Source organism: Eschscholzia californica, unplaced genomic scaffold, assembly GCF_041429995.1.
Source record: "Eschscholzia californica isolate CP2 unplaced genomic scaffold, dmEscCali1.0.p SCAF_4, whole genome shotgun sequence".
NCBI classification, from domain to species: Eukaryota; Viridiplantae; Streptophyta; class Magnoliopsida; order Ranunculales; family Papaveraceae; genus Eschscholzia; species Eschscholzia californica.
Window position 1 is genome coordinate 14,092,174 of NW_028238461.1, and position 9,418 is coordinate 14,101,591.

The following is a 9,418-nucleotide window of genomic DNA, read 5'->3' on the forward strand; positions in this document are numbered from 1 at the left end:
TCATTGAAATGAAGTTTTACAGAGATACTTACTACAAACAAAGGCCTAAAATGTTTTTCTTATTGAGTCTAGGCAATGATTACGTTTAACTAATTTTATCATCCAAAAAACAATCACCTCTAATGGTCCTTAGTACTAGTTAACTCTTCCAATAGTCTAAAAACTTGAGATGCCCCAAACATATGGGTCAACCAAACTTGTTAAACATGAGTGAATAAAACCTTCATGATCTATATGTGAATGATGGATTGATCATTGACTCCAAATCCCAAAATATGGAACTTTGGTACCCAAAAAAAAAAAAAGTAATGGAAACCCATGGACCATTCACAGTTTCACACACTGACCAACAGCCTGCCTTAACTACACACCCACACACACACTCTCTCCTCTCTAAAAGTTATAACCTTCCCACACACCAGCCTATTTATATCCACACAAACCAGTCCCTAAAAACCATCAAAGTAAAACTCCATTTTAGGATCAAGAAAAAAACCAGTAACAAAAAAAATCTCATTGTTAGCTATGGCAGGAGAAGATGTGAAGCTTTTAGGAGGATGGCCAAGTCCATTTGTGATGCGTCCAAGAATTGCATTAAACATAAAATCAGTTCCATATGAATTTCTTGAAGAAAAATTTGGTGCTAAAAGTGATCTTCTTCTTAAATCAAACCCTGTTTATAAGAAAATACCAGTTATGATTCATGGTGACAAACCCATCTCTGAATCACTCATAATTGTTCAATATATTGATGAAGTTTGGTCATCTGGATCTTCAATTATTCCTTCTGATCCTTATGAACGTTCTGTTGCCAGATTTTGGGCTACTTATATTGATGACAAGGTAAAAGCTTATAGTACTAATTATTATCTCCTTATTTTATTCTTGTTTTCTAATACTATAATTTTTGTAGTCAGATATGAATTAGATTTTTAACAACTCAATTTGGTTGAGGGGTGGACAAAATATATTTTTAATCACTTTTACTTTTAAGATCTATATAGAGATGATCTTAGGCTTGGGTTAGTGTTTGTTTGTTTTTGTTTTTAAGTTAGATATGAAATCTGATTCGAGATCTGAAGTGACTTAGTCAAATTTAGAATGTTTGTTTATGTTTAGCTTTAAATTTTAAGGCTTGGGTAGTGTTTGTTTTTTGTAAGTCGGGTATGAAATTTGGGTTGCAGATCTGACTTGAGTCCGAATTTAGAATGTTTGTTTAGGTTTGACTCGTGATGTCTAAAATAACTGATTTGGGTTGGTTTCGGGTCGATTTGGGTTAGACTCTTCAGACAAGTCAGATTTAGATAAAAAGATAAAAACAAAGACCATCTTAGGCATATGAGTCTCATGAGAATCACTTGATGGTAAACAACATTCTCCAAAAGCTCAAAAATGAAAAAGAAACCAGTTAAATCTTGTAAAGTTGTACCAATCTGCTAAACTTGTAGTGATTGTTGTTCTTGTTGTTGAATTAGTGGTTTCCGGGGCTATCAGGGATAGCGAAGAGCAAGACAGAAGAAGATAAGAAAGCAGCAATTGAACAAGTAATGACAGGTCTAGGGTTGTTGGAAGAAGCTTTCCAAAAATGCAGTCAAGGGAAAGGATTCTTTGGTGGAGAGAAGATTGGGTATCTTGATATTGCATTAGGTTGTTACTTAGGATGGCTCAGAGTTACTGAGAAGATGAATGGGATGAAGCTTCTCGACGAGGCGAAAGTGCCAGGCCTTACCGGATGGGCGGATAAGTTTTGTGCCGATCCTTCTGTGAAAGAAGTGATGCCTGAAACTGATAAGCTAATGGAGTTCGCTAAGATGCTTTTCTCTGCCATGGCCAAGGGAGCTCCTCCTGCTGCTGCCAACTGAATCTAATCAAATGAAGTTAGATTAGAAGATCATCATCATCTGAGTGATCTTAAATTAATGGCATTTGGTGTTCATCTTTCTGTAGTGATCTCTTTTATCATCATCTATAATAAATTATAAACATAGTAGTGTTTTTCATGAAATGAATGTGGTGAATTCGTATAGTACAAAGTTTCAGCTTATGTGAGACTCCCCCAAGTCTTAGCAGTCAACGATATTGTCCCTGCTTTGGCACCCCAGGCCCAAGCTCAGATGTACGAGCCACGGCCCACCAAAAACCTCGACATTGGTAAAGACACGATTCACCCTACCATTAGGGTACAAGCACGACCAGAGTCGCACGTTGATTGGCTCGGGCTTGGGGAGAGTATGACCCAATCTGTAGTCGAACCTCAGACTTATGGGTTAGGCACATAACTAGGGTGATCCAGCCGGAGTCACTCGTGGATTAGATTTAGCTCTGGCTGGGGGGAGAGCATGACCCTATCTATGGGCGAACCTCAGAGTTAGTGGTTTGGCATGTAACTAGGGTGATTTAAACAACAATATTCATGAAAAAATCGATATGAATGCCACTAATATCGTAAACAAATCAATAAATAAACAACCCAAATTGTTTGATCACAATAAAGAAATTCTCATAAGAAAACACAACATAGACTATCAAAGGGGAGCTTCATCTCAACCCCCAAACTATATAACATACCTCTCAGATTTCTACTGTCTGGTAGAATGTTGAAGTCTTCCATATATAACTTGCTTATAAAACCTTCTTGTCCTAAAGAACAATCCCAATGCAATAAGAAACCCCAATAGACTCACAGTTGCCATTATCAGAAAAGATAACATGAAGCAGTGAGGACCCCGGCAAGTCCTTCCATCACCGGCTGAAGCTGCTTCTTTATCGTAGATAAACCCTACTACCCTAACAGACATAATATAAGATCCAATCGGACTCGCTACCGATATTGTATTGAATATCGTTCCCATATGAGCTACCCCGAAAATCTCGGAAGTTATGGTAGGCATCAATGACCATTGTGAGCCATAACAAACACCAACAACTATCGATCCTGCATAAAGAGCTCCAGGCAAACCAGAAGCAATCACTAAATGACCGAGGCTCATTGTTGCTAGAGTAATGGCCATGAAGATTGGTCTTGGCCATCCTTTCAGGTGCAAGAAATAGTCAGAGACATAACCAGCTCCAAACCGACCGAGAAAATTCCAAATGCTCCATAGAGAAACTAAAGTACTTGTTTCAACATGAGTATAACCAAGAGATCCTCCTATTTGACTAATATTATTTACAGTAGCTAGTCCAGAACCCATTCCACATGCCATGGATAAGAAAAGGAACCAGAAATTGGCCATCTTCATCGCCTGTAAAAGATTTGCATCTTCTCCTCTTAGAATTATTCGCTTATCATGGGCTGACAGGGTTGTTTCGGCTTCGAGATGGGTAGTAGTAGGATGTTGTTTCCTGTAAAAGGTTTCAGATTCGAGTTGGTTTTGGTTATCTAGTAATGGGGTCCTCTCAAGTGGTGAAGGAATGTTCCTTAAATGAGCTCGAATTGCGACAGTTAATGGGGAAACAAGTGCCACCAAAAGTATCACAAATGATATAATTCGTACTGGTAATTCCAAAGTTGAGACATTTTCGAAGATAATTATAACCATAAGATATGCAGCAATTATTATAGCAATGAGTGAGAAACCATTGAGGTATTTCTTTTCGTCACGTACATTGGTGCGTTGAGTTCTTACCAGGAACATGAGAGAGAGAGGAACTATGGTAGGTAAAAGTGCAAGCATCAGAAGGAAAGAGCTTGGGTCGTCCTCGAATATCGTTTGATATACTTGAATTAGTATTGCTCCACTCAAACCGAGAAATCCCTGGATAAGAACAGATCAGTCCCCATATAGCCCATGAAAACATATGCATAAAGTTCAAATTCAAACATGTCAAAAAGATAGCTCTAATATTTTACATATATATATATATATATATGTATATATCTGATTTTCATACTCCTATGGGTGCAAATAGAGAAATCACTCTGCAAGGGATCGAGAAACTTCAAGACAATTGATAGAATTTATGAAGAGAATCAAATGTGTTAGAAGATCTGTGTAATGAAATAAGAAGCAAAAGAAAAATATCCTTAAACCGGTCTAAATATGAGGATGGACAAACACTTCATATGGATATTGTTTCTAAAAGCTAAGTGACTCTCCGACCTATAAAAAGCCAATGTTGTGTGGACCGTGTGGAGAAGTAGTGAACAGCCAAAAATGATAGTCTTCCCGGCACCTTGGCGGGCAGAATCCCCACCGTCATAGGTGGACTAGCACGATTCAGAAAGAGAATTGAGATCCATTTATCTCTCTAAATCATGCTCATTCACTTAAACCGGTTGGGATTACACCGCCCTAGATGTTGGGTAGACTATCACTAGCAGTAAACAAAAGTTTTAATTGGAAAGTTGAAATTTAAGTTAACTTAGGATTTTATATGATCAAGAGTCTTTCTAAACATACGTCTCTTCACCTAAAAACCTAAAGAAAGCCTCGACTGGATCCCCTTTACACACCTATATGAAGAGAAGAGCTATCTTTGATTTGTTTCATGCATATAGATAACCAATATGCTTCTAAGTTCTATGTCATTGACTTCGGGATACATGCTCTACGTATTCAGTCAAAAAATAAACCTAAAATCACAAAATATAACAGTAAATGATCAGTATCTACTTGGGTGCTAATACCATGACTAACAACAACGAGAAACCGTGAAAGAATAATTCACTTGGTGATCTCATTACAAGGAGTACAAAATGAAATATTATGCGAGAATGAATTACAACCTAGTAGGGTAACACAAAAATGCTTGGAACATGCATTCACAAACAAGTTGCTATATCGATAGCTTAAATCACATTCTTTAAGAACAAAACAATTCAAAATTACTCGAAGGAGGAGATGATATTAGTAATTTACTAGGTATCTAGATTCTAGAAACCACAATTTAAGTCTTCCAAAATATCTCATTTAATAATTAATCATTCAACCACAACAACAATAACAACTTATCAACTTTCAATCCCAACTTAATCATAACATATTACCATGAACTCATTTAATCCACCCAATTGAACAAATCAATTCATCAAAATTAGAATCAAATAAACAAAACCCAAATAAAAAAACAACAAATAAGAAAATGGGGAGTAAGTAAAAAATCAAAATACCTTCATAATACCCACAATTGTGCCACTATAATTAGGGAAATTCTGGACAGCAGTAACAACATTAGCAGTATTATAAAAAGTTTGAGCATGAGCAGCAAGAAACATGAACAAACACATAACCGGAACTGGAGGCCGAGAAATTACTCCGGTAACAGCAAGCCACATAAAAAAGTAACCGATAAAACATTGAATAGCGCCGGCGGTATGAACAACCCATGGTCCACCATACCTAGAAACCCAATAAGAAGAAGATGATGAAGAAGGAAGTGTAACGGCGGTGTAAAGAAGACCAGAAAGAAGACCGGCGTTAGCACCAATATCTTTAAAGACGGCGATTGAATCAAGAGTTGATTGATCATAATTCTGAGTTGATTTAAGAACAGGGGAGTAAATACCAAAAGCATAAGATGAACCACTACTAGACTGAATCCATATACTTGAAACAGTAGCTACCCATTTACTATTGATTATACTACTAGTACTTGTACTGATTTCCATTTCTTAATTTGAAGATTTTTTAAATACCCATGGTTGATTTCGACTTTGTTCTTTGAGTTTGTCTCAAAATTCAAACTTGGATTATTTGGGTAAGCCAGAGTTTGTTCTTTTAACACCTATCGATGTGACCAAATCCTAAATCCTATCTCTCTCTCCAATTATGGTAACCACGTGGTTTTGTTTGGCATGCTGAAATACGGGTCACACCTCACAGGTAAGCCTATGGACGCAACCGCGATGCAATATGTTCAGACAGGAAACCCCTTCCAATCTCCAACGAATCTCGGCCTTGCTGACGTGTAGGGCAAAATTTAGAAAGAGAAATTCATTCAATTTATCTCTCTAGATCCTGACCCGACACGACACGTCATCCCGCCGAGATTCAACGAATGGGACTCACGTAGGACAATATTGTACGGGTGAGTAGTAGTGGTTGCAGATTATTTTGGATCAGACTAAAATCAAACTAATCAATAAGTGTTTGATTAATTTATCAAGGGAAGTCGAGTCAATCAAATGACTCATTTCGACTTTTTTTCGTTTGACACGACTTAATTCGGTTGGTCAGATCAGCTGAATTTAATCGACCAAGAATGTTCAAAAGTTTTACACTTTTACTTTACATTTTAACTTAAAAGGTCAAAAACTTAGTAAATTCGAATTTATGTCAATTTAAAAATATTCTAGATATAATCTCGAAAGAAATCTTTACTAATTTACAATCCCTATGATGAGGTTTCCAACTAACCCGAAAAATGGTCGATTCGATTCCAAAATTGAATAATTCGATTAGGCTGGGTTCAGCCTGGTCGGTTGGCCAACTGTTACTCACCCATTCTGTTAAGTTTAGGTATCAAATCGTAGTGAAAAGGAATGCTCAAAATTAGTCCTATATAAACAAAATAAAATAAAGGTAAGAATTAGACCACCGCTTTAGAGAAAGCAAAAAAAATTTCGGGGAAGACGGTGGAAAACTAAAAAAACACGATCCAAACACACCTTATCTCTCAACTGTCTCTTCTCCGACCACCGGCGGCCGGCCGGCGGTCTATCTCTCCTCTTTTTCTTCTCTCTCTCTCTTCTCTGCATCTCTCTTCTCCCTCTATCTTTCTAAGTTCCGGCGAAGGGAATGGTCCCTTCGCCAGAACCCTTCGTCTAGATTTGGAGTCCAGATCTAGGCGAGCTTCGCCTGGTTCTACCAGACGAGGGTTCCGGCGAAGGGGACTTCCCGTCGACGAAATTTTGAGAAAAAAAGAGAGGAAAAAGATAGGAAAGAGAGAGAATAGATAGGAAAGAGAACAGAGGGATGAAGAGATAGAGAGGGAGATGGGTGTAACGCTCCAAGCCTTAGCAGTTGCTGATATTGTTCCCGCTTTAACCACCTCACACAGGTACGGGGTTTTGTCCTTGGCGAAGGCACCACAAGCCTACCCAAAAGGCCTCGATATGGGCGACGACACACGATTCGCCCGACCATCAGAGTACGCAGCGACAACGTGGACCCCCCACATACACGATTTTGTCCTCACTTAGCCACCACTCAGCGTGGTGTGAGGTTTTGTCTCGGCGAAGGCACCACGGACCCTCCCAAGAGGCCTCGGTACTTACTAAGCTTGAGCTTACACATATAGCCCAGTCTCTGGACACTCTTGTGAGCAATGTGGGACTATTACAATCCCCCACCCTCAGCGAAGAGCCGTCCTCGGCTCTGATACCACTTTGTAACACCCCAAATCCAGATTTTCACGTCGGCCGCCATGAAAACCTAAACTTGAAGCATTTCTCCGCGGAACAGTAAACATATACGATATACTGATCAAGAAGACAAATAGTATCGAACATGAAGCTCAAAAAGTAACAGTAAATCATCTAATAAAATTTTACCAAGTTTCTCAAAACTCACAGGATGTCTCTAAATCATCGACACAAATGTCGGACAAGATAAAACATAAATAACACCAAGTGTTTAGGAGATACAACTCCAAATAACTACCTAAAGAAAGAGAGAAAAAAACCACTAAAGAAACTCCTCCAAGGCTAACTATGACTCAAGCAGGTAGCACTTCCCGATTTCCTTGTCCTGAAAAATAAAAGGTTGGGTCAGACCCCAACAAGTAAATTTCGAAACCTCTAAAGCCTCAATAGACAGTTTCAAGAGCTACCAAAACAAATAGACAACCACATATCATGTAAAGATGTCCAAGTATAGTATCCGAGTTGTGACCATTAGAAATAAAGTGTACCACATATGTAACAAACAACAAAAAGCGACATGACGAGTTGGTGTCCACCTTATGTAAGAGTGTGGTCCACAAGGTCATCCATTGTGTTAGCGCCGACCCCATACGCTCCATACCTATATCACATCCGGTAGAGAGGGTCGAACCAACCACAAAACTCTTACAACCCTTCACCAACTCCATCACGTCACACATACATAATATCACACCATTTGTAATAAACAACCAAAAGCAATATGACAAGTTGGTATCCACGTTGTATGAGAGTGTGGTCCACAAGGTCATCCATTGTGTTAGCGCCGACCCCATACGCTCCATACCAATATCACATCCGGTAGAGAGGGTCGAACCAACCACAAAGCTCTCACAACTCTCCACCAACTCCATCACATCACACACATATAATAGCATCACACCACAACATACATAAATCAAAATCATATTCGATAGCATATTACGACATACGAGTTTCACATATATAATATTTGCAAGTGATGAATCAATGATGATAATAGCCTAAAATTCGCATATCATGTTGACTTATAGAACATGTCCATGTATCTATATAAAGAGTATTGTCCAGTAGTGAGAGGCATCTAATTATAAGAGTTATATACTAAAATCATGGCAAATAAAGAGGTTTAACCCTAAATATCATTGTAATACATGAATCTAGCATGAAAATGTAAATGAAGATTGTGTGGTTCATCAAGTAGGTCATTATAGCAAATATCCTCAAAAATCTAACACATAGATGAGATTCAAAATGACCTAGAAATAAGTTTGTAGGAATATAAATCTACTAATTATAGTGTATATATATTTGTGTCAAGAACCCTAATCTATGTTAAAGTAATACTAAAATCTAGGGTTAGTAGTGAGATCTAATTTGTCTAGGTTTTCTATAAAAATGACTATTCAAGCCCTAGAGAGATAGAAATCTACCCTAGATCCAAAGCAAACCAAGCTCCACACCAAGAACAACAAAGAAAATCACCAAACTTTGATCCCTCCTTCTCCTTCACTTTGCCCTAGTTTTCTCTCTCTAGAATCAAAATCTCTATCTCTATCTCTAGCACTTGTTGTTAAAAAAAAGAAGAGGAATGAAGGGAAGTAAAGTAGTAGTGGTAGGGTTAAAAGGATTAATATGGGGTTTGAGGCAATATGGGAGGGAAGCAACTCATCTTCCCATTTTCTCACCCTAGTGGGCAACCACAAACTCACGGCAGCAAGAGGAATGGAAGTGAGGGATGATGGTCTAGGGTTTTTATTTTATTTTATTTCAAGTGATCCTACTACAGGCAGCCCAAGATATTACTAGGGGCACTACAATCTCCCCTCCTAAAAAGAAATTTCGTCCTCGAAATTGAACGTACCTGATGAGAGAAAAAGATGAGGATAACGAAGTCGCATATCATCCTCGCGCTCCCAAGTAACTTCTCTATCGTTGTGATGATTTCACTGAACTTTGACCATGGGAATAGTCTTTCGGCGAAGCACATGCTCTCTACGATCCACGGTGCGAACTGGTTCCTCTTCATATGATGTATTTGGTTAGAGCTCAAAA

The 9,418-nt window shown here is 38.4% G+C and overlaps 2 protein-coding genes across 2 annotated transcripts; one reads left to right on the plus strand and one right to left on the minus strand.

Annotated features, from left to right (window-relative positions):
• Nucleotides 1–242: 242 nt before the first annotated feature.
• LOC147542958 (glutathione S-transferase U17-like) lies at nt 243–2,005 on the plus strand. Its single transcript, XM_086633497.1, has 2 exons — nt 243–843; nt 1,476–2,005. The coding sequence occupies exons 1-2, from the start codon at nt 526–528 to the stop codon at nt 1,860–1,862; spliced, it is 705 nt and encodes a 234-aa protein (XP_086489623.1). The 5' UTR covers nt 243–525; the 3' UTR covers nt 1,863–2,005.
• Nucleotides 2,006–2,410: 405 nt separating this feature from the next.
• LOC147542959 (protein NUCLEAR FUSION DEFECTIVE 4-like) lies at nt 2,411–5,821 on the minus strand. Its single transcript, XM_086633496.1, has 2 exons — nt 5,114–5,821; nt 2,411–3,758 (listed from the first exon to the last, which is right to left on the minus strand). The coding sequence occupies exons 1-2, from the start codon at nt 5,609–5,611 to the stop codon at nt 2,580–2,582; spliced, it is 1,677 nt and encodes a 558-aa protein (XP_086489622.1). The 5' UTR covers nt 5,612–5,821; the 3' UTR covers nt 2,411–2,579.
• Nucleotides 5,822–9,418: the final 3,597 nt, after the last annotated feature.

What these genes read in the sequence shown, in the direction of transcription:
- LOC147542958 (XM_086633497.1), top strand. Translation starts at nt 526, where the DNA reads ATGGCAGGAGAAGATGTGAAGCTTTTAGGAGGATGGCCAAGTCCATTT. An exon ending in CTACTTATATTGATGACAAG is followed by an intron (nt 844 to 1,475) that starts GTAAAAGCTTAT and finishes TTGTTGAATTAG; the next exon opens with TGGTTTCCGGGGCTATCAGG.
- LOC147542959 (XM_086633496.1), bottom strand. Translation starts at nt 5,611, where the DNA reads ATGGAAATCAGTACAAGTACTAGTAGTATAATCAATAGTAAATGGGTA. An exon ending in CAATTGTGGGTATTATGAAG is followed by an intron (nt 3,759 to 5,113) that starts GTATTTTGATTT and finishes GTTCTTATCCAG; the next exon opens with GGATTTCTCGGTTTGAGTGG.